This window comes from Loxodonta africana, chromosome 14 (genome assembly GCF_030014295.1).
Source record: "Loxodonta africana isolate mLoxAfr1 chromosome 14, mLoxAfr1.hap2, whole genome shotgun sequence".
NCBI classification, from domain to species: Eukaryota; Metazoa; Chordata; class Mammalia; order Proboscidea; family Elephantidae; genus Loxodonta; species Loxodonta africana.
The window spans coordinates 48,475,208-48,500,168 of record NC_087355.1 but is presented as its reverse complement, the minus strand read 5'-3'; the positions used below and the strand labels follow the sequence as shown (position 1 = coordinate 48,500,168).

The 24,961-nt window shown below is 43.9% G+C and overlaps 1 protein-coding gene across 1 annotated transcript in view; it reads right to left on the bottom strand.

Annotated features, from left to right (window-relative positions):
• Positions 1-1,227, bottom strand: part of LAPTM4B (lysosomal protein transmembrane 4 beta) — a 62,836-nt gene extending 61,609 nt beyond the window's left edge. The window contains exon 1 of the mRNA XM_010588420.3: positions 1,002-1,227. Within this exon, the coding sequence (XP_010586722.1) occupies positions 1,002-1,100 (99 nt within the window). The 5' untranslated portion in view covers positions 1,101-1,227. The remainder of the gene's footprint in view (positions 1-1,001) is intronic.
• Positions 1,228-24,961: the final 23,734 nt, after the last annotated feature.

Here is a 24,961-nt window from a genome sequence, read left to right as displayed (position 1 = left end):
CGGAGCAGGCACAGGGCAAGACTCCAAGTTTTCTCACTGAACCTGATAAATCACTGCTCCCCATAAACTAAGATCTTAAAAGCTCCAACTTAAAAAAAAAAAAATCAGATTTGCCTGCGGTGTCTGTAAGGAACAGGGATCACCTGCAAATGGGCAGGAAAGAGGTAAGTGGGTGTAAAATGGCTTCCCCAGGCGGGCTGTAGAGCAGCGATTCACAGCAAATTCCTTCCTAGAGTAAAGCCTTTCAAACAAACAGGTGAGGGGGAACCACCCACACGTGTAACAGGAATCTCCAGCCATTTCAACTCTGCATGAGAATGTGCAATGAGGGCATGCAGAGCAAAGCAGAGGAAAGAAGCTGGCAGTGAGAATGGGCACATTCCAATTCTTCAACCCCGCCACACAGGTAGGAGGATATACCCAGTCACCTCAAGGACGGCTGTGTGGACCCGTCAACGCACAGGGCAAACGGATTTTAGAAAGAAAGGGAAGAAAGGAAAGCACGTGCTCCGCAGATACGGTCAGTTATTACTTGGCCACTAACAGCACTTTCACGGGAAGAAGCGGGGCTACACCTCAGCCGAAGACCCGCTCTCAGCACAATCTGAAGCTTCCAGCGGCTCTCCTTCTCTCCAAGCCCCCAACCCACCCCACCATCCAAGAAATACTTCAAACTTCGGGTCCTGAGCGGATCCCCAACCGTCTCGGCCTCAGCCGAAAAAGGGGATTGCGCTCCTCCCGCCACAGGTTGGCCGAGGCGTGGGGGATTGCGGACAGGCTCTCCCAGAGAATTAAATTTCTAATAATACAACTTTAGGCGGATTAGCGCCGGCTTCACCCGAGGCCGAAGCCGTCACCCACTTGGGGCCGTGAAAAGCTAAGCGGGGGTGCGGGACACCAGGGTAGGGGTCCGCGTGGCTAGCAGAGGTTCGGGCCCTCGCCCTCCCCTCCCAGGCGCCCCGGCCTCGGCAGGTGCGCCCTCCTCGCCTCGCGGCGCTCACCAGGTACCAGACGCCGAGGAGGATGGTGCCGGTGCGGACATGGCAGCACAGGCAGCAGCTGTTGGAGTAGAACCGCGTCCAAGGCGCGACCATCTTCATCGCTCCGGCTGCGGGCGCAGTTGCGCGAGTGCGCGCCCAAGTTTGCAGGAGCGTCGGCCGCGTAGCTTTGGCCTCCCTGCTGGCAGGGCCCACGGCGCGGCTGCTGCCGGCTCTTCCTGCGCTCCCGCTCCCGGACTCGCCCGGCCACCCGCCGGCCCTGGCTCCGCGCTTCCCCCGAGAGCGCCGGCTGAGCAGCTGCCGCGGCGGGACCCTGCGCTCGGAAGGCGGCCGCGGGCGGAGGCGGGGCGGCCGGCGGGCCATGTGACCCGCGCCCGGGCTGGTGATGTCACCGCGGGCCAGAGCCAGCTGCAGGCCGGAGCCAGCTGCGGGCGGTGGGAGCCCGCTGTAAATAAATAAATCTCTGCGCCCTCGCCAGGTCCCAGAGTCAATCAGCAGTGGAGTTCCGGGCCTTCCGCCTTTGATTTGGTGGTTTAAGCAACTCTATTATGGGTTTGAGATTCTTTTACAATTTAGTTAATTGGGGTCTTATTCCCCTTCTGTCTTGCAGATAACCCGTAGGTGCAATGCTGTCACTCTTACTATTTTGCAAACTGGGGGACGGGGGGCGGGGGGGACTATCCAACTTCAGTACTTTGAACCACTGCTGAAGCCGCTAATAGCAATTTGCCTCGGCTTCCCAGCTCAATTATTGTGGTAGTAATCTTTTCCCAGGAGAGAGGATATGTGTCAAGGACATCCTCGCTGTGCCTCGGGTACATTTTCAGTCATGACTGTAGCTCTAAAGAAACTATCACAGTTACTGCCACAATGTCTCTGCAAGACAAAACACATTGAGTTAAGAGATAACAGAGAAACACTCCAGTGTGGGGTCTATTTTCTCTCATCTGGTGTTTTGTCTTCAAGCTCCTCTTTCCTAGGCTAGCCTCTGACCAGTGTTAAAGCCAAGCATACAAGATGGGTTAGATTATCAGCACGTGTCAGCTTTGTTTCAGACTTGTAGCAAGAGAAAAACCGGTTCAATTTAAGTTTATTAAGGACAGGTTATATAGGAAGAAAGAGGCATCTTAGATAAGGCTGTTTAAGTGCCGGACTGGTTAGTTTTACGACCTGTACATAGACCAAGAGGCAGTCGTTCAAACAGAACAAGGGCATACTTCGTGGTTCAAAATCAGGAAGGATGTGTCTCAGGGTGTGTCCTTTCACCATACTTATTCACTCTGTATGCTGAGCAAATAATTGGAGAAGCTGGATCATCAGGATTTCAGGAAGGCTCATTAACAACCTGCGATATGCAGATAACACGACCTTGCTTGCTGAAAGTGAAGAAGACTTGAAGCACTTCCTGATGAAGATCAAAGACTATGGCCTTCAGTATGGATTACACCTCAAAAAAAGGAAAACAAAATTCCTCACAACTGGACCAATAAGCAACATCATGATAAATGGAAAAAATATTGAAGTTGTCAAAAATTTCATTTTACTTGGATCCACAATTTACACCCATGAAAGCAGCAGTCAAGAAATTAAACAATGTATTGCACTGGGCAAAATCTGCTGCAAAAGACATCTTTAAAGTGTTAAAAAGCAAAGATGTCACTTTGAGGACTAAGTTGCACCTGACCCAAGCCATGATATTTTCAGTCACCTCGTATGCATGTGAAAGCTGGACAATGAATAAGGAAGACTGAAGAAGAATTGATGCCTTTGAATCATGGCGTTGGCAAAGAATATTGAATATACCATGGACTGGCAGAAAAACAAACTAATCTGTCTTGGAAGAAGTACAGCCAGATTGTTCCTTAGAAGTGAGGATGGTGACACTTCATCTCACATGCTTTGGACGTTTTATTGGGGGGACCAGTTTCTGGAGAGGCACATCATGCTTGATAGAGTAGAGGGTCAGTGAAAAAGAGGAAGACCTTCTGTGAGATGGATTGACACAGTGGCTACAACAATGGGCTCAAACATAGCAACGATTGTGAGGACGGGCAGGACCGGGCAGTGTTTCATTATGTTGTACATAGGAACTAACCTGACAGCACCTAACAAGTTCCCAGAAAGTTATATGTAAGAATCACCTGGAGATCTTGTTAAAATTTAGATTCTGATTCAGTATATCTGGGGTTAAAATTCAAATTGTCAGCAGGGAACTTGTTAGAAATGCAAATTCTCAGGATGGGTTTGAACCACAATGAACTGGTTCAAAGCCCTGCCTTGAAAGAGACTTTCAAATTCAAACTCCCAGAGAGTTCCCATAGTTACCTTCCTCTTTCCTCTCCCCACCAGAATTTTGTTAGGCAAATGACTTGTTGATTCAGGGGATTTTATATTTCGGAAAGCTTACTGTTTGTCATGGATTGAATTGTGTCCCCCAAAAATATGTGTATCAATTTGGCTGGGCCATGATTCCCGGTATTGTGTGATTGTCCACCATTTTGTCATCCGACGTGATTTTCCTATGTGTTGTAAATCCTGCTTCTATGATGTTAATACGATGGATTAGTGGCAGTTATGTTGATGAGCTTAAACTGTGTCGTAAGCCAATCTCTTCTGAGATATAAAAGAGAGAAGCAAGCAGAGAGACAGGGGGACCTCATACCACCAAGAAAGCAGCACCAGGAGCAGAGCGCATCCTTTGGACCCAGAGTTCCTGTGTGAAGCAGCTCCTAGTCCAGTGAAAGATTGATGAGGACCTTCCTTCAGAGCCAAGAGAGAGAGAAAGACTTCCCCTGGAGCTGACGCCCTGAATTTGGACTTCTAGCCTACTAGACTGTGAGAGAAGAATAAATTTCCTTTTGTTAAAGCCATCGTCTTGTGGTGTTTCTGTTATAGCAGCATTAGATAACTAAGACGCTATTCAAGATCCAAATTTATAGACTATTGCCAAATCGCTCTAGATAAGAGACAGAGTGAGATGGCAAAGAGAGAGGAATTTTAGGAAACAGGAAACTTGGCTGGAGAGAGAAGCCAAGAAGAGAGAAACAATTTATCTGTTGGGGAAATTTGATACAATAAAATTGACATGACATGTCAGTGTTTTTGGATTTGAATTTCTTTGGATGCAAAGAGTATATGAATTGGCCTCAAAACAAGAGCAAAGTCTTCCTGAGGAACTTAGTCATGGCTGGGTTCCTTGTTTTTACACAATGGCATAATTAACTGGAATACTGATTGCACTAGTACAGTTATTTAGACAAGCTACTTGGTTTATGTTGCCAGGAGACTTTGCTTTAGGGGCCACACTGGGTCCTTTTCTGCTACAGCAAAGGATCCCTCCCACCAACCAATAGTTGCCATCGAGTCAACACTGACTCATGATTACCCTGTGTGTGTCAGAGTAGAACTATACTCCCTAGAGTTTTCAATGCCTGATTTTTTGGAAGTAGATTGCCAGGCCTTTCTTCCAAGGCACCTCTGGGTGGACTTGAACTGCCAACCTTCTGTTTAGCAGCCAAGCACATTAATAATTTGTACCACTCAATGACTGGAACAAAGGATAACAGACTCCATAACTTGATCAAGTTGCCCTAAAATTCACTAATACTTCTCTCCCATTCTTCTCTGCCTCCATGGGGCCTCCATTACCAAATTTTAAGCTCTTCTCACCTTTAGGACTTTAAGATTTGCAACCTCTTTGTCACGCAGTTCCTTTCCCTTGTCTTCTTATACTTCAACTTTCTCTATCTGCTTCACCCCCCCGCCCCCCCCCCCCAATATTAGGGATTTCAAGATGGTGACAGAGGAGCATTAAACTAAGCATGGGATCTTTCTGAGCACCGGGCCCTGTGCAACTGCCCAGGTCATCTGCCCACAAAGCCTGCCCTAGAGATAGGCTTCGTATCTCTCTTAGAAATGAAAAAACGAAACTGAAAAGCCATCTGAGAACTGTCTTTTTTTTCTGTCAGATAACAAGAAACGCCTTCATGGAGGCTGTGATTAATGTCAATTTTACAGGAGTGAGTGGAAGAAAAGGAGTACGCCAGATGATTCATTGAGGTGTCCGGATCTTGTCCAAGCTGGGGTCAGGACTGCGAAGGTCAGAACGTGGAGCCGGCTCCAGCCTTGAATGGCAGCCAAGGCGGAAGTCAAAAATCATGATTAATACACTCTCAGAGACCCATGTAATTAATCCTGTACTCATTAAAGCACACATTTGGGGTATGGTCGGGTTCTGGACTAGAGGTTGGGAGAGAGCACATAAGGCTTAGTCCCTGCCTGCAAGAAATTTATAAAATAATGAGGGAGACAGACAGGCAGATGGAGACATTAATGGTAGAAAATGTGGCTGACGATAAGACAACAGGATTATGATTAATAGGAAACCCTGGTAGTGTGGTGGTTAAAAGCTACGTGTGCTAACCAAAAGGTTAGCAGTTCAAATCTACCAGGTGCTCCTTGGAAACTGTATGGGGCAGTTATACTCTGTCCTATAGAGTCGCTATGCGTCGGAACCAACTCGATGGCAGCGGCTTTTATTAAGATTAATAGTGGTATGTAATACTCTACATGGTTTATTAATGTTTTAAGATTTGGGATGCAATCAAGTACATCTGTATTGGTCAGGGTCCAGTCAAGAAAATAGGAACCATTCTAGATATTCTGAACAGAAGGGATATTCAACAAAGAATTAGTTGATCACAGATGAGAAGACAAACATGGCACAGTGAGGAAACTCAGAGATTAGGAAAAGTAGGAAGGATGCTACCACCATTTACCTGGTTGGAGCTGAGACCATGGAGGAAAGGGTTGTGCAACAGAGGAACTCTCAGACACACTGCTGCCTTTGGATCACCTCCTAAAGCAAAAGGGAAGAGGAGAAATACTCTGGCTTCTCTCCTCCTCCCACCCTCCAGTCTTCTGCTAGTGCTTCCCATTGGCTGAACTCCCAGAAACCAGCTGACAAGGGAGCCTGTGAGACAGGCTTTCCTGCCATAAAAAAAAAAACACAAGGAAGAGGGGGGAGGGATTTGAGAGCAAACAGGCACGCAACTTAGGCAACATCTAGACTAAAATTATGTCAAACATAATTTGTCACCTTTGATGATCTAAAAAGGCAGAATCTTGCAATGCCTTAGGTCACGAAGCAGGAAGACCAGCTTGTCTCCCCTTTCTCCATTTGTTGTTTTATACTAGAAAGACATGAGTTCCAGACTGAATTTGCCAATGACTGGGGTTTGGGAGGATCACATAATCTCTCTGAATTTTAAAAAATGGAAATGATGATCCTACCTTTCTACTTGTTGGGGGAATTAGAGTGTAAATTATATTAAGTGAGTGAATGATAGATTTGGCAAAATTAACATTATTTAGCACCTGCCAGCTTATGAGTCGGAGCCCTGGTGGCATAGTGGTTAAGAGCTCATCTGTTAACCCAAAGGTCTGCAGTTCAAAGCCACCAGCTGCTAGGAGGCAGTTCTACTCTGTCCTATAGGATCACTAAGAGAGAGTGTACTTGACAGCAAAGGGTTTTTTTTAGTCTGTAAGTCGGAAGCAACTTGACGTCAACGGGTTGGTCTTTTACATTGGGTTCCTGGGTGATGCAAACAGTTAAGCATTTGATTACTAACCAAAATGGTTGGCACTTTGAACCTACCAGGAAGAAAGGCCTGGCAATCTGTTTCTAAAAGGTGACAGCCATGAAAACCCTATGAAGTGCAGTTCTACTCTGCAACACATGGGGTGGCCATGAGTTAAAATCATCTTGACAGCAATGAGTTTTGTTTTTGTTTTTTGGTAGTCTTTTACATTAGGAAGAAAGACCTGGCAATCTACTTCCAAAAATCAGCTAAAGAAAACTCTACAGATCATAACAGTCTGATCCCACTGTGCATGGGGTTGCCAAGAGTTGGGGCTGACTTGATGGTAGCTAACAAAAACAGTCTTTTACACGTATTATGTAATGCTCACAACAAACCTGTAAACTAGGTATTATAATCCCCATTTTTCAGATGAGAAAATTGAGGCTCAGAGGCTTTAAGTAATTTGCCCAGTGTCCCACTGCTAGGCAGCATCAGAGTTGGGATTTGCATCCAGGAGTATCTCACTGCAGAGCTTAGACTGTGTCTGTTCTCCATGCTGCCGCTTAGTTTCCACTCTCAAGGGATTCACGATCTTAAGAAAAAGGCATATGTATAAAAGTCAGCCAATAGAGGCAGCCCATACATAATGTGCTCCTGAAAATCTATATGAAACTAGGATATCTAGAAGCAGATATGAAAGGATTTCTGTTTCCAGATAGCTAAAAATATCTTTCTAATTACACCTCAACTTTTAAACACAAGCTTTGATGATATTATCCTGGCTTTATACACGTTTCTTAATCTGTTTCCTTCACAGCTGAGCAGAGTCAATTAACTTAGAATGTTCAGAGAGCCTCTGACTGAGATATTCACAGCTTCTTTTATCCCCAAGGATTCATCACAAGTGTTTTAAGTTTGAGACCTGTGATTTTATGAGTCATGTCAGCACTTGCATTTTCCATCTATAGTCATAAATTAATAAGGGATAAAGTGCAATAAAATATTTAAAAGCTTGCACACATACTTCCTCAAGAGGGCAACATGGCCGGAATTGGCAGCATCAGCATGCCAGATCACAGAAGGATTCTCAGCTGAGAGATCGAAGTTCAAATTCAGCATAAGAAACATTTTCTAAGAGGGTGTGGTAGATTGTATTACTGACCTGTTCATCAAATGATCTGGTTCCTTCTCCATGGTGCTCCTTCCAGTAGGAAGATTAGACATCCTGGTGGCGAAGTGGTTAAGAGCTCGGTGCCTAACCAAAAGCTTGACAGTTTGAATCCACCAGCCGCTCCTTGGAAACTCTACTGGGCAGTTCCGCTCTGTCCTATAGGATCGTTAGGAATTGGAATAGACTTGATGGCAATGGGTTTGCTTCTTTTGCCTGGGCCCTCTTGAATGCAGGAGTGCCCATGTGACTTGTTTGGCCAATAATATATGGGCAGAAGCAATATGGGTAGAAGTTTTAGAAGTCAGTTGATGGTGGTTCACTAGGCTTTTTCCTTTGCCTTGAAACTGGTGATGAAACAAATAAAGACTGCTCCGTCAGGAGTCTCAGAGGGAAGACAACATGGACTGGAGCCACAGCCAACCCACAGTGGACGTGGAGTGCGGACCAGAAATGAACCTTTGTTGGAAGGCATTAAATGTGGGGGTTATTTGTTAGCATAGGGAGTCCATGGGTGGTGCAAAAGGTTAACGTGCTCACCGCTAACCAAAAGGTTGGAGATCGAGTCCACCTAGAAGTGCCTCAGAAGAAAGGCCTGGTGATTTACTGTTGAAAAATCAGCCACCGAAAACCCTGTGGAGCACAGTTCTACTCTGACAGCAACTGGTTTTGTGAGCACAAATGCCCTAGCACCCCCTGACTGGTACGGGCATCAGTGTGCCACGTATGAAAATGTGGATCGTCCCACAGGAGAGCATTAAAAAATAGAGGCTAAGTGGCCAAAAAAAGTGGCACAGATAGCAAAGGCTCCAGGATATTTCCTGAAAAACTAGACATAAAGGGCTGAGGCAAACAGGAAAGTTTCATAGAGGAGTTGGGACCTAAGACAAGTTTGAAGGAAAAGGAGGACTTAGACAAGTCGTGTGTTTTGCCTCTTCATGCTAGTCTGACTATGCATTTTTAAATAACAAATAATTAAAATGTCAAAAAAGGAAAAACAAGGATATGAGAACTTTTTGTTCTTAAGGAAATAGTCCAGGTAAGCTAAAATATAGTCAGAATAATATAATGAACAATTTTATATCTGTCACTCGGATTTCATCATGGAAGATTTTTGCAATCTTTGCTTCACCTTTTTTCTAAAAATAAAATAAAATAAAACTTTACAGAAACAGTAAGTTCAAGGTGCTCATATGTCCTTTCCAATACTATTTTTTGCTTCAAAAAGGCCACATTCTACAACTCAATAACTTAGTCATTAAAAACAGCTAGAAACCACCAAAATAAAAATCCCATTTAAAAAAAAAAAAAAGTGTATCTGTTTGACAGCAAAATTGGGAAGCACGCTTTTCTTTAAATGAAACACAATTTATTATATCTAGGTATAAATGCCAGACAATCATTAAAAAAGACCAGTCAGTCAGAAGAAAGAATGGGGGTGAGGCGGTAGGGGGGTGGGGAGATAAGACACTATTTAATGACTAAAAAAAAAAAAAATAGATAACTGTTTTATTCAGTATTATGCCTGGTGGTACAGTGGTTAAGAGCTTGGCTGCCAACCAAAAGGTTGGCAGTTCAAATCCACCAGCTGCTCCTTGGAAACCCTATGGGGCAGTTCTACTCTGTGCTATAGGGCCACTATCAGTCTGAAATGATTCAAGGGAAACTTTTTTTATGCTTGCACAGTATTAGGAAACCATTGTATCCCAGCCCTTAAGGGTCTAACGGAGTCCCTGGGTGGTGCAAACGGTTAAGCGCTGGACTATCAGCTGAAGGTTAGTGGTTCAAACACACCCAGAGTCACCTTGGATGACAGGCCTGGTGATCCATTTCCAAAAGGTCACAGCGTTGAAAACCCTACCATGAGCTGAAATTCTACTCAATAGCAACTAACAACAAAGTCATGAAATTTCAGAGCTGGGAAGATTTTTGGAGCTGATTTGATCCAGTGTTTTCATTTTATACTGAAGAAACTGAGTCCCAGAGAGGTGAAGCAACTTGCTCAAAATCACGCAGGTAATTTGTGGCAGAGCTAAAACTTTGTCCCCATGTAGTATTACCTTCCAAAACTAGTAAGGGAGACTGGGGTGCAAAGCACACGCCAGGTTTTGGGGGTCTGAGAGGAACTATCCTGAGGTGTTGGAGGTAGTGAAGTGGAAAGGGAGGGGGCAGTCTTGTGGAGAGGACACTGACTTCCTTACGAGTCAGGAAATGCCTCCCACCTGTACCCAGGATCATAACCTGTAGTGGTTATCTGAAGGCCAGCTGCCCTGCTAGGATTACCTTGACCACCAGAAACTTCACTGGTAGACTAGGTTGGTCTTAAAAAAACCAAACGAAACCCAGTGCAGTTAAAGGGATTCTGACTCAGAGTGACCCTGTAGGACAGAGTAAAACTGCCCGGTAGGGTTTCTAAGGAGAGGCTGGTGGATTTGAGCTGCCGACATTTTGGTTAACAGCTGTCTTAGTTATGTAGTGCAACTATAATGGAAATAACGTAAGTGGATGGCTTTAACAAATTTATTCTTTCAAAGTCTGGAAAGCTAGAAGTCCAAATTCAAGGTGCCAGCTCCAGGGGAAGACTTTCTTTCTCTGTCAGCTCTGGGGGAAGGTCCTTGTCATCAATCTTCCCTAGCCTAGGAGCTTCTCAGAGCAGGGACCCCAGGTTCAAAGGACACACACCCCCCCGCCCCCCCTGCCGCCGACACCACTTTCTTGGTGGCATAAGGTCCCATCCCAAGTTTCAGGATCCTATTGCTTCCCAATCTATGACCTCACTTTAACTTCAGGCACAACTTGAGGTTGGGAACTCAGTTGTTGTAATTCACCCACCCTTACAATAAGACTCTGGATTTGGATTTTGGCAATATCAGCTCTGTTACTACAAGAAATAAGCCTTTCTTTCAAGACACAAATGGAAACTTTTAGGTTGTTCACGTGGCACTTGAGCTTTGACTCTGAAGCCCTAAGTTCATCTCTTTCTTTCACCACTTTGTCTAGCAAAAGTAGGACCAACCAACCAGCTTCCTTATACTTCACATTATGATAAAATTGTAGAAAGATATCAAACATGCAATCACCCAGAGCTTCGCCTCTCACCAATACTTGATCTATTGGTGGTGATACATTGCGTATTTCTATTGCCACCTCATGCCATGGATTAGCAGTACCCTCTTTACTACTGGAAGCAGAGTCTTCAACATATTTAAGACTAACCAAGCTTGAGAACCAATTTAGAAAACTCATTCTCACAATTTTGTTTCTCTAGAACCACTCCCGGTACAAAATATCTTAGGCTGGCTTCTCTAGAGAGGCAAAACCAATGAAGAGTCTCTCTCTCTCTCTTTTCTCTCTCTATATATACTAAAAAAAAAAAAAAACCCAAGAGATAAAAATATATATAAAGGAAACGGCTCATGAGGTTGTAGATAATGGAAACTCTTCTACGCAACTCATGTAGCTGCAGGGGCTGGCGAACTCAAGATCCAGACCAAGGAGGCCGATGAATCCCAAGAACCAGAGGTCAGATGAACAGGAGCCAGTTGCAGGATCCAGAGTGAGCAAAAGTCATTGAGTTTCGCCAGAAGGTCCACCTATATTGGATGCTGGCCACACCCCCAAAGAACCTCCCTTTCAACTGGTTGGCTACTCACAGCAGATCCCATTATGGAGGTGATCATATTATATCAGGTCTCATCATGGAGGTTATCTGAGTTATCTAGTGCTGCTATAACAGAAAATACCACAAATGGATGGCTTTAACAAAGAGAAATTTATTTCCTCACAGTAAAGTAGGCTAAAAGTCCAAATTGAAGGCATCAGCTCCAGGTGAAGGATTTCTCTCTCTGTCTACTCTGGAGGAAGGTCCTTGTCTTCAACCTTCTTGTGGTCCAGGAGCTCCTCAGGTGCAGGGACTCCAGGTCGAAAGGACACATTGTGCTCCCGTTGCTGCTTTCTTGGTGGTATGAAGTGGCCAACTCTGCTTGCTTCACTTCCCTTTTATCTCTTGAGAGATAAAAGGTGGTGCAGACCACACCCCAGGGAAACTCCCTTTACCTTAGATCAGGGAGGTGACCTGAGTAAGAAAAAAAAAAAAATTGAGTAAGAGTGGTATTAAAATCCCACCCTAATCCTCTCAACATAAAATTACAATCACAAAATGGAGGGTAACCACAGAATACTGGGCATCATGGCCTAACCAAGTTGATACACACGTTTTTTCAGGGACATAATTCGATCCATGACAGAGGCTATTACATTGTTATACAACTGCCAAACTGCATCCCAACTACCAAACAACTGAGAATTATCACCCAGGCAAACTGACACACAACCTTAACCATCACAGCAGCCAGGCTCTTAACCACCACACCACCAAGGCTATGGGCTGGCCTTAGGACTTCGTAAAGCCTGCAGTTAAGCTGAGATTTCTGGGCCTGGGAATTCTTAGGGCCCCAGCAAGACTGTGAGATGTAAAGGACATTTTTGCTTCTTTCTTACTCTCTGACCAAATCATCAAAGGCTGTTGCTGTTGTTTACATGTTTTGTTTTTATAGTCTGAGGGACATTTTCTATCTTCTTTTTAGATTGATTTGTTCATCTCTTGCTGTGGTTTAAATAATAATAATCAGAAACAAAGAAATGCATTTAAATTGTTTCCTTTTTGAAAAGAGAGTTTTAGATTAAGCAAATACCAGGGAAATTTTCACAGGAGTATTTTAGTTATTCCATCATTTCGGATTGCATGAGGCAATCTCTGTTTACTGATGCCCAGTCACTTGCTACACAGAGGATTTAACACATTTCGGAAATGTGCTTGAAAAAAGGCTGAGGGCACTTTGTTTACGGAAATGTTTGGCAGCCTTTCCTGTTTTACCCAAGGGGAAAATTTGCACTTTCAAAAATGAACTGTGCTAATATCCGTGAGTCCGTGTTGATATAAATAAATGATTGAATAAACAATAAATGGGGGAAGAAAAGACATATCTCCCATGCAGAAAAATTTCAAATTATTTATGTAGCTCCTCCACCCTCCAAGAGGGAGGCAAAACTCCCCACTCCATGAACGTGGGCTGCATGTAGTGATTTCCATCCAAATAGTACCATATGGAAAGGCATGGGGGAGTAACATTATAGGGGAGAAAACTGACAAATCCTACCTCAGCCAGGTGACCAAGGTCAACATCAACAGTCATGGATCATGTTGATAGTATGTACCCTTGATGTGATGTGATGAAAATGGCACTTTACCTTTGTGATCTTCCTCTCCAAAACCCGTAACCCCAATCTAACCATCAGTACAAAACAAAACAAAAAACATCAAACAAATACCAGTTGAGGGACCTTCTACAAAATACCTGACCAGTGCTCCTCAAAGTTGTCAATGTCATCAAGAAGAAGGAAAGCCTGAGAAACTGTCATAGCCAAGAGAAGCCAGAGTAGACATGACAGCTAAATGGAACATGGTATCCTGGATGGGATCTCCGAAAAGACAGAGTGTTAGGTAAAAACTAAGGAAATTTGAATAAAGTATAGACATGGATTAATAATAATGTAACAATATTCATTCACTAATTGTGACAACCTGAGAAGCTGGACTATATGAAGAAGAATGGGACATCAGGATTAGAGGAAAACTCATAACAACCTGTGACATGCAGATGACACAACCTTGCTTGCTGAGAGTGAAGAGGACTTATTTGGCAGCCTTTCCTGTTTTACCCAAGGGGAAAATTTGCACTTTCAAAAATGAACTGTGCTAATATCCGTGAGTCCATGTTGATATAAATAAATGATTGAATAAACAATAAATGGGGGAAGAAAAGACATATCTCCCATGCAGAAATTTTTCAAATTATTTATGTAGCTACTCCACCCTCCAAGGGGGAGGCATAACTCCACACTCCATGAACGTGGGCTGCATGTACATTCACTGATGAAAATCAAAGACCACAGCCTTCAGTATGGATTATACCTCAACATAAGAAAACAAAAATTCCCACAAATGGACCAATAAGTAACACCATGATAAACTGAGGAAAGATTGAACTTGTCAAGAATTTCATTTTACTTGGATCTACAATCGACACCGGTGGAAGCAGCAGTAAAAAAATCAAGAGACGCATTGCATTGGGCAAATCTGATGCAAAAGACCTCTTTAAAGTGTTGAAAAGCAAAGATGTCACCTTGAAAACTAAGGTGCACCTGACCCAAGCCATGGTATTTTGAATCGCATCTTACGCATGTAAAAGCTGGTCTTTGGAAGACCGAAGAAGAATTGATGCCTTTGAATTGTGGTGTTGGTGAAGAATATTAAACATACCATGGACTGCCAAAAGAATGAACAAATCTGTCTTGGAAGAAGTACAACCAGAATACTTCTTAGAAGCAAGGATAGAAAGACAGCCTCTTACATACTTTGGACATGTTATCAGGAGGGATCAGTTCCCGGAGAAGGACATCATGCTTGATAGAGTACACGGTCAGTGTAAAAGAGGAAGACCCTCAATGAGATGGACTGACACAGTGGCTGCAAGAGTGGGCTTAAGCGAAACAATGATTGTGAGGATGGTGAAGGACCAGGCAGCGTTTCATTCTGTAGTACACAGGGTCACTATGAGTAAGAACCAACTTGACGGCACCTAACAACAACAACAATTGTGACAAATGTACCGTACTAATGTAAATGTTAATAATAGGGTAAGCTGGTGATGGGTGTATGGGACTTCCTGTACTATCTTCCCAATTTTTCTGTAAATCTAAAAAATGAAGTTTATTTAAAAAAATAAGGATCTATGCTGTAACAAGACCTGATGACCAAAGTAATTGCTGTGGAGTCAATTCCGATTCATAGAGATCCTATAGGACAAAGTAGAACTGCCCTAGAGGGTTCCCAAGTCTGTGACCTTTACAGAAGCAGGCTGCTACATCTTTCTCTTAAGGAGTCACTAATGGGTTGAAACCACCAACCTTTCAGTTATCAGCTGAGTGATTAAGCACTGCACCACCAGGGCTCCTTTGCTGTAACAGAGAGGGGAAAGTGATTTTAAAACAATCTCAGATAAATTTTTAAAGTGCTCAGATAATCATTAAACAAAATTTTTTTTAGATCTCTAACTGTGTTTGACACCACTTAGGTCAAGTAATTTAGCCTCATCATCATCTTTGTAGAGGGAGAAAACGATGTTGAGTTAATGAAAATATGATGAAGATACATTTCAGTGAATTAAGTGAGCCTGTGATACTCCTCAAATTACCTTTACTTATCGGTCTGCAAATGCCCTCTTTGAATTCCCGGTAAATTTTTTAAATGGGGAAGAACCTCAAATATAAAGTTAAAAATGCTAATATGCTACATCAGTTGGACTGAGCCTGGGCTCTTGATGGGGAGGACTTCCTCACGTGGATGTGATTGGGGGCCACACAGAGCAGCTATTGGAGGTCTTTTGGTTCATTTCCACGGGGATTTATTGGCAACTATTTTGTGCCAGGCACCTGGATCTCAAAGTAGATTACGACACAGTCACTATCCTCCTGTAATGTATGAATTAGACTGGGAAAGAGTTGTATCATCAGGTGATTTTAGTATGAGACCCAAATATTGCTGGGCATTAAGTCACATCAATAGTCCCAAGTTTCTATTTCTGCTTCTGCTGTGCCTGTGGGATCTTGTTCCCTCTTTACATACTCACTCCCAAGTGTCTGACCCTAAAGAGGAGCCTCTCATTGCTAACAACTAGTCTGTCAGCTCCAGGCTTCTCATACAAAAAAAAAAAAAGTTTTACCATATTTCCCACATTCTTCCTCTTCTTCTTGTGAGGCCCCCTGGTTACAAAGGGCTTAAAGGAGCCTCACCGTGAACCCTGCCCCAAGGACTATTTCCTGACACTTCCAAAGCCTACATGTTTAGAGGAAACGGACAGGGCTGTGTTCTGTCCAGAGGCTGGCAGGCTGTTTCCTTCCCACTGGGCTGCCCTGTGTCCCTGTGTCCTGGAAGTAGAGCTACCACTAACTAAATCAAAGAAACCAAACCAGCTGCTATCTTGTTAATGCCAACTCATGGTGATCCCTTGTGTATCAGAGCAGAACTCCGCTCCAAGAATTTTCAATGGCTGATTTTTTGAAAGATTGCCAGGCCTTTCTTTCAAAGTGCTGTTGGGTGGACTTGAACCTCCAATCTTTCAGGTAGTAGTTTAGCATGTTAACTGTTTGCACTACCCAGGGACTCCTACCTGTGACTAAAAGGTCACAAATATCTCAGAAAAAAAAGCTCTCTCGTCTATAGACAACCTATTCAGTAAAAACACAGAAATCTCCATAAGAACAAGCAATAGATTATAGGTATGTTTCCTTCTCTCAGGTAGGACTGAGGGGCTCATCAAGATTGGCCACTGGATCTTGGTGGGTGCCCTAATCTGTTCGAAAGCCCAGGTGGAAGATGGAGCTGACAGAGAGTTGCAATTTTGCAGGGAGGCTGGGAAAGAACAGTGGCTCAAGGGAGATTAGATCCCTTCAGTCAGCAACCTGAAGGAAGAAGGGCCCAGGAGATGGCTGAGAGACTGAGAAAAAAAAAGGAAAGTTCAAGGATCTGAGTTCAACAGAGGTTGAAAGACAAGTGGACAGGGTTTCCAGAGTTTGTGGTGAGAGGATGCCGTGTGGAAGCCACCCTGGATGTAGGCATGGGGGCTAGTGGAGAGCCCCAAAGGAGATAAGGCACCGAGAGGCAGGGTCTTGGGTGAGTTGTCCACATGGACATGGAAGAACACAGCATGATGGCAAAACAGGCTAGAGGGAGAGATTGTGAGCCGGATGCCGAGGCTTTCAATGCAAGGCAGAATAGTCCAGAGCTCATGGATGCAGGCCGCAGGTACCTATGTGGGTGTGCTCTGCCCTGGCCAGAGGCCAGGTGGGTGCTGAAATCCAGCTCACACTCCTCTTGAAAAAACAGACACCCCAGCGCAGGACCGTGTTCACCCGGAGAGAAAGGGCATTCTAGCTGCAGCCCTGGGTATATGGCTGATGAGGCAGGGTCCAGGGCATAGTGGGATGCGTGAGCCTCAGAGGAGGAGAGTTTTTTATGGAGGAGACATAGTTGAAATGGCATAAGGGAGGAAGGAGACTGCTACTTACTTTCTGGTCCTGTGACACGAGGCTCTTCTTTTCAGTAATAATAATAATGGCTAATACATACAGAAGGTGCCCTGGTGGCACAGTGGTTAAATGCTCAGCAGCTAACCGAAAGGTCGGTGGTTCAAACCCACCAACCACTCCACGAGAAAAAGATGTGACAGCCTGCCTCCGTAAAGATTTACAGCCTTGGAAATCCTATGGGGCAGTTCTACTCTGTCCTGTAGGGTCACTATGAGTCGGAATCGACTTGATGGCAGTGGCTTTGGTTTGGTCTGGAATACATACAGAAGGAGCCTGGTGGTGCAAACAGAGGTTAGCAATTCGAAACCACCCAGCCGCTCCACAGAAGAAAGGCGTGGCCATCTGCTTCCTTAAAGGTTATAATCTAGAAAACTCCATGGGCAGTTCTACTGTATCACATGGGGTTGCTATGAGTTGAATATTACTCAACAGTGCCCAACAGCAACAGCAGCACGTGTAGAAATTACCCTGTGCCGGGCACCACACTAACCACTTTTCATATATAAACTCCTTTAATCCTCACAACAACCTTGTGAAGTAGGTACAATTATTAGCCCATTTTCACATAGAGGAAACTGAGGCACAGAGAGGTTAAGTTACTTCCTCAAATTCACATGGGTAGTAGCACCAGAAATTGACCCCCAGAGTCTGACTCATTGTTTGCGCTCCTAACCATAACACCAAAACACAAGAGCCGCTTCCATTCAAAAATAGCTCACAAAAACTAGCTTGATATCCCCAAGATTGACAATGTCAGCTCCAAGTTCAAATGGGCTCTTCTTTGAAAATACACATGGGACTCAAAAGCTAAACGTTATTTATTTCAAAGCTGAGAAAGCTTTCACTTGATCCTGTTTCTCTCACTCTCTAGTTTTACTCATGTTGCCCTTCTCATCTCTACCTCCATCCCTCCTCACCCCAGCTCCCTTGTGGGTGCCAAAGTGCTCCCTGATCTAACTGCTGCATCTTTTTTTTTTTTTGAATTGTGCTTTTGGTGAATGTTTAGAGCTCAAGTCAATCTCTCATACAAGATTTAATACACATATTGTTATGTGACCCTAGCTGTGATCCCTATAATGTGACAGCATACTGCCCCTTTCCATCCGAGGCCTCCCGTGCCCATTCGACTAGCTCTGATCCCTTTCTGTCTTCTCATCCCGCCTCCAGATTTAGTTTAGTGTACCTACTTGAACTAAGAAGCATACTCTTCACGAGTACTATTTTATGTTTTACAGTCCAGTCTAATCTTTGTCTGAAGAGTTGGAACGTTTTTAGTTCTGGGTCGACAGAGAGCCTCAGGGCCATGTCTCCCGGGGTTCCTCCAGTCTCAGTCAGACTATTAAGTCTGTTCTTTTTAAGTGAATTTGAGTTCTGCACCATGCTTTTCTCCTGCACCTTCGGGGGCTCTGTTTTGTTCCCTGTCAGGGTAGTCATCGATGGTAGCAGGCACCATCGAGTTCTTCTGATCTCAGGCTGATGGAGTCTTTGGTTTATGTGGACCTTTTGTCTCTTGGGCTAATGTTTTCCTTGTGTCTTTGGTGTTCTCCATTCTCCTTTGCTCCAGGTGGGTTGGGACCAACTGGATGTATCTCAGATGGCCGCTCCCAAGCTTTTAAGACCCCAGATGCCTCTCATCAAAGCAGAAGGCAGAACATTTTCTTAATAAACTTTATTATGCCAATTGACCTAGATGACCCTGAAACCATGATCCCCAGACCCCCGCCCCTGCTACTCTGTCCCTTGAAGTGTTTGGCTGTGTTCAGGAAACTTCTTAGCTTTTGGCTTCGTCCAGTTGTGCTGACTTCCCCTGTATTGTGTATTGTCCTTTCCTTCAACTATAATGATTCTTGTCTACTACCTAGTTAGTGAATTCCCCTCTCCCTCCCTCTCAACCCTCATAACCATCAAAGAATGTTTTCTTCTGTGTTTAAACCTTTTCTTGAGTTCTGGTAATAGTGGTCTCATACAATATTTGTCTTTTTGCGACCGACTAATTTCACTCAGCATAAGGCCTTCCAGGTTCATCCATGCCGTGAGACGTTTCTCAGATTCATCATTGTTCTCTATCCTTGCATAGTATTCCATTATGTGAATATGCCATAATTTGTTTATCCATTTTTCTGTTGATGGGCATCTAGGTTGTTTCCACCTTTTTGCCATTGTGAACAGTGCAGCAACAAACATGTATGCACATATATCTATTCATATGATGGCTCTTATTTCTCTAGGATATATTCCAAGGAGTGGGAATGCTGAATCATATGATACTTCTATATCAAGCTTTTTAAGGAGGCACCAAATCGATTTCCAAAGTGGTTGTACCATTTTACATTCCCGCCAGCAGTGTGTAACTGTTCCAGTCTCTCCACAACCTCTCCAACATTTATTATTTCGTGTTTTTTGGATTAGTGCCGGCCTTGGTATCTCATTGTAGTTTTGATTTGCATTTCTCTAATGGCTAATGATCATGAGCATTTCCTCATGTATCTGTTAGCTGCCTGAATGTCTTCTTTGGTGAAGTGTCTGTTCATATCCTTTGCCCATTTTTTAATTGGGTTATTTGTCTTTTTGTTCTTGAGGTTTTGGAGTATCTTGTAGATTTTAGAGATTAGAACCTGATGGGATATGTTGTAGCCAAAACTTTTTTCCCAGTCTGTAGGTTGTCTTTTTACTCTTTTGTTGAAGTCTTTTGATGAGCATAAGTGTTTGATATTTAGGAGCCCCCACCTATCTAGTTTCTCTCCTGGTGTTTGCACATTGCCAGTTATGGTTTGTATTCTGTTTATGCCACGTATTAGGGCTCCTGGCACTGTCTCTATTTTTTCTTCCATGATCTTTATCTTTTAGATTTCGTATTTAGGTCTTTGATTCATTTTGAGTTAGTTTTTGTACATAGTGTGAAGTTTCTTTTTTTTGCAGATGAATGTACAGTTATGCTAGCACCATTTGTTAAAGAGACTGTCTTTTCTCCGTTTAATGGACTTTGGGACTTTGTCAAATATCAGATGCTCTTAGGTGGATGAATTTACCTCTGGATTCTCAGTTTTGTTCCATTGGTCTATGTATCTGTTGTTGTATCAGTACAGGCTGTTTTGACTATTGTGGCAGTATAAGAGGTTCTAAAATCAGGTAGTGTGAGGCCCCCCCACTTTGTCCTTCTTCTTCAGTAATGCTTTACTTATCCGAGGCAGTATTTTATCTTCTTGGGGGCTATCGTAAATGATATTGATTTGGTGATTTCCTCTTAGAAGTTCTTTTTGTTGGTATAGAGGAATCCAACTGATTTTTGTATGTTTGTCTTGTATCATGATACTTTGCTGATCTCCTTGCTGATGTCTTGAAGAGTTCTGTATATTAATCTTTTGAATTCTACCTCTGGTAATTTGAAGAGTTTATCTTCCTCTGAGAGGTTTCTTGGTTCTTTGATCATTTGCTGAAGCCATCATGGTCTGCCTCTTATGTGATTTGATATTGACTGTTGTCTCTGAGCCATCGATAAGTTATTATATTTATTTATTTTATGTTTGCTTACTGTGTCCCAGCTTCTTGTTTTGTTTTGTTTTGATATGCCCAAATAGGCTGATCATGTGAGCTTCTTTGATTATTAGCATCTTTGAAGCTCTCACGTCCTGTCACCAGGTGGTTAGAGCTGCTACAAGGTATGTGAGCTGAGGAGTTCATTTACATTTCTTGTGTGGATTCGGCTCAGGTGTCCAGGTTGTCAGTCATTGAGTATGTGGTACAGGCTCTCACCTACAGTTCTAGACGGGCAGGGCTAAACAAGAGTGATTGGAGTAGGCACAGGTATGTGGCTGCCATAGGGGGTTGTGTGCTGAGCAAGGTAGAGGGCTGATAGCTGCCCTTGAGTGCCTGGGTGGAAGGCGTGTCCCTTTTTCCCTAGAGTGTGTAGGGGGGTGGGTTTTGCAGCTGGACTTGGGGCAGCCAATGCAGTTGGCTGTAAGGACTGGGAGGCATCACTTATTCTTGGACTCCTATCATGGGTGGCTAGGTGGAGTAGGTGGAGCCATCAGTTCTCAGGCCCCTGATGTGGGTAGGTGGGGATCTTGCTTAATGGGCAGGGTAATGTTAAATGTCATGAATCTGCCACTCTGCCTTAGCTGTTGCAATTGAAAACAGGCTTCAGGTATATACCCTGTTGGAAACCCTGGTGGCGTAGCGGTTAAGTGCTATGGCTGCTAACCAAAGGGCTGGCACTTTGATCACTAGGCACTCCTTGGAAACTCTATGGGGCAGTTCTACTCTGTCCTATAGAGTAGCCATGAGTCAGAATTGACTCAATGGCACTTGGTTTGGTTTGGCTTATATACCCTGTTATACTGTGCTAGTGAGGCACTAAGCTGTTGAAATGGGTCCACACAGGTCTAGGCAGGGGTGGAAGGCATTCAAAGTCCTTGAACTCCTTATGCCTGTGCCTAGGCAAAGGGGCTGTGCCTGCCCTGAGTTCCCAGCTTAGGGGAGCTGGCTAATTATTTTTTCCTGTTTGTTAATTCATTCCCTCTCCAAAGCGAGGAGAATCACTTGGGGCACACAATGGATCCCACTTCCAGCCCAGGGAGTGTGGCAATCGCTGAAGACAGACAGGTACTAGAGCAGAGTGGGGAGAAGTTGGGTCAATGGGAGACAGGTTCCCCAGAGAAGGGTAGGTTTTTTTTTGATCTCACACAGTAGGTTAGACGCTTGTACTTAAGTTTCGCAGGTTCAGTGCAGCGTCTCCCTGGTTCTGGAGACTCGAGCAGACTCTCTGCCACTTGGTTTCTCCTGGTGCGGAAAATGTGTCCCGAGCACTACCAGTTGCCTCAGCCCTCATGCACCAGCTGATCCAGGCTGCAGGATGCCAGCCAGGTCAGGCCTGGGAAATTCTCACTGCTTCTGAACAGTCTCTCCCTCCCCCCGTTGCTCAGTCCCACTCTTCAACTTTGTCTTTGATGTCCAGGGCCCCTAGACTGTCATATATAATTGATTCACTTGTTTTCTTGTAAAAGGGACCACTGGAAGCATCTGACTATTCCACCATCTCAGCTCTGCCTCTAACTGTTGCATCTTGCCTTCTTTATAGGGTAACATCTAAGCACAGATGGTTGTGTTCTCTACTTGAATTTGCATGATTTAGAAGTTTATTATTACGCTCCCACTTTCTCTGATTGTTTAAACACGTGGATGTTATATGTGCAGATTGGGGGGAGGAGCAAACAGGTGGCATCTGTTTTGAGAACATAATTCAATCCATAACAGGTACCATGACTTTCAGGAGGCGGGGCCAAGATGGCGGACTAGGCAGACGCTACCTCGGATCCCTCTTGCAACAAAGACTTGGAAAAACAAGTGAATCAATCACATACATAACAATCTACGAACCCTGAACAACAAACACAGATTTAAAGAGTTGGCCTGAATGACAGAGACAGAGAATGAACAAATACGGGGAAGCAGTGACCGTTTTTGGAGCCTGGAGCCAGGGTTCCAGTCAGGTAACCTTGGCGCTGGGCTTAGGACTGAGCCCAGGAGAGCTGAACACAAAATCTTGTGACGGGAGGCAGAGCCAAGATGGCGGACTAGGCAGACGCTACCTCGGATCCCTCTTACAACAAAGACACGGAAAAACAAGTGAATCGATCACATACATAACAATCTACGAACCCTGAACAACAAACACAGATTTAGAGACAGAGAACGAACTAATACGGGGAAGCAGCGATTGTTTCCAGAGCCTGGAGCCAGCGTACCAGTCAGGTACGGCACAAGCACAGAGAGCGGCTCCACCCCCCTGAACTAACCCCGGGAGGGGGACCACCCGGTTCCACGGGCGGCGTGGGACGCAGCCGGTAGGAGAAGTCCCTGGGAGGCAACAACTGGTATTGGAGCGGGGAGAACAGTGTCCCAGCCGGGACACTCGGTCACGGCACAAGCACGGGGACCTGCTCCACCCATCTGAACTAACCCCGGGAGGAGGCCCAACTAGTTCTCGGAGGCGGCACGGCCACGCGGCTGGAGGGACGAGAAGTCCCCGGGAGGCAGCGACTGATTTTAGAGTCGAGAGTGCACCGTCCCAGTAGGGGAGCCTTGACGCTGGGCGTGGGGCTGGAAGCGGAGGATCTGACCGTGACTCCAGCGGGCCAGACCCCCCGGGGGCAATCTCCACACAGCCAGCACACATAGGCGACGCGCCCCGCGGGAGTCTTAGATATAATAGTCATACCAAGCAAGACAAGCAACTCTGGCTATATTCTGAGGTGCTACTCTCCTATCTCTCTGTTCCCTCCCCCACCCTCCCCAGGCGGCTTCATTAACATCTGAATAGCCTGAGCCAGAGGGAGAACTCTGATAGGGATCTGACTGCATTTTTTTTTTTAGCGGATTTTCTGGAAAAACTAGTTTCCCAGTGATGGCTCGGAGACAACAATCCATATCAAACCACTTAAAGAAGCAGACCATGACAGCTTCTCCAACCCCCCAGACAAAAGAATCAAAATCTTTCCCAAATGAAGATACAATCTTGGAATTATCAGATACAGAATACAAAAAACTAATTTACAGAATGCTTAATGATATCACAAATGAAATTAGGATAACTGCAGAAAAAGCCAAGGAACACACTGATAAAACTGTTGAAGAACTCAAAAAGATTATTCAAGAACATAGTGGAAAAATTAATAAGTTGCAAGAATCCATAGAGAGACAACATGTAGAAATCCAAAAGATTAACAATAAAATAACAGAATTAGACAACGCACTAGGAAGTCAGAGGAACAGACTCGAGCAATTAGAATGCAGACTGGGAAATCTGGAGGACCAGGGAATCGACACCAACATAGCTGAAAAAAAATCAGATAAAAGAATTTAAAAAAATGAAGAAACCCTAAGAATCATGTGGGACTCTATCAAGAAGGATAACCTGCGGGTGATTGGAGTCCCAGAACAGGGAGGGGGGACAGAAAACACAGAGAAAATAGTTGAAGAACTCCTGACACAAAACTTCCCTGACATCATGAAAGAAGAAAGGATATCTATCCAAGATGCTCATCGAACCCCATTTAAGATTGATCCAAAAAGAAAAACACCAAGACATATTATCATCAAACTCACCAAAACCAAAGATAAAGAGAAAATTTTAAAAGCAGCCAGGGAGAAAAGAAAGGTTTCCTTCAAGGGAGAATCAGTAAGAATATGTTCTGGCTACTCAGCAGAAACCATGCAGGCAAGAAGGGAATGGGACGACATATACAGAACACTGAAGGAGAAAAACTGCCAGCCAAGGATCATATATCCAGCAAAACTCTCTCTGAAATATGAAGGCGAAATTAAGATATTTACAGACAAACACAAGTTTAGAGAATTTGCAAAAACCAAACCAAAGCTACAAGAAATACTAAAGGATATTGTTTGGTCAGAGAACCAATAATCTCAGATATCAGCACAACACAAGGTCACAAAACAGAACGTCCTGATATCAACTCAAATAGGGAAATCACAAAAACAAATTAAGATTAATTAAAAAAAAAATACACATAACAGGGAATCATGGAAGTCAACAGGTAAAAGATCACAATAATCAAAAAGAGGGACTAAATACAGGAGGCATTGAACTGCCAGATGGAGAGTGATACAAGGCGATATAGAACAATACAAGTTAGGTTTTTACTGAGAAAAATAGGGGTAAATAATAAGGTAACCACAAAAAGGTATAACAACTCTATAACTCAAGATAAAAACCAAGAAAAACGTAACGACTCAACTAACATAAAGTCAAATACTATGAAAATGAGGATCTCACAATTTACTAAGAAAAACGCCTCAGCACAAAAAAGTATGTGGAAAAATGAAACTGTCAACAACACACATAAAAAGGCATCAAAATGACAGCACTAAAAACTTATTTATCTATAATTACGCTGAATGTAAATGGACTAAATGCACCAATAAAGAGAGAGAGAGTCACAGACTGGATAAAGAAACACGACCCATCTATATGCTGCCTACAAGAGACACACCTTAGACTTAGAGACACAAACAAACTAAAACTCAAAGGATGGAAAAAAGTATAT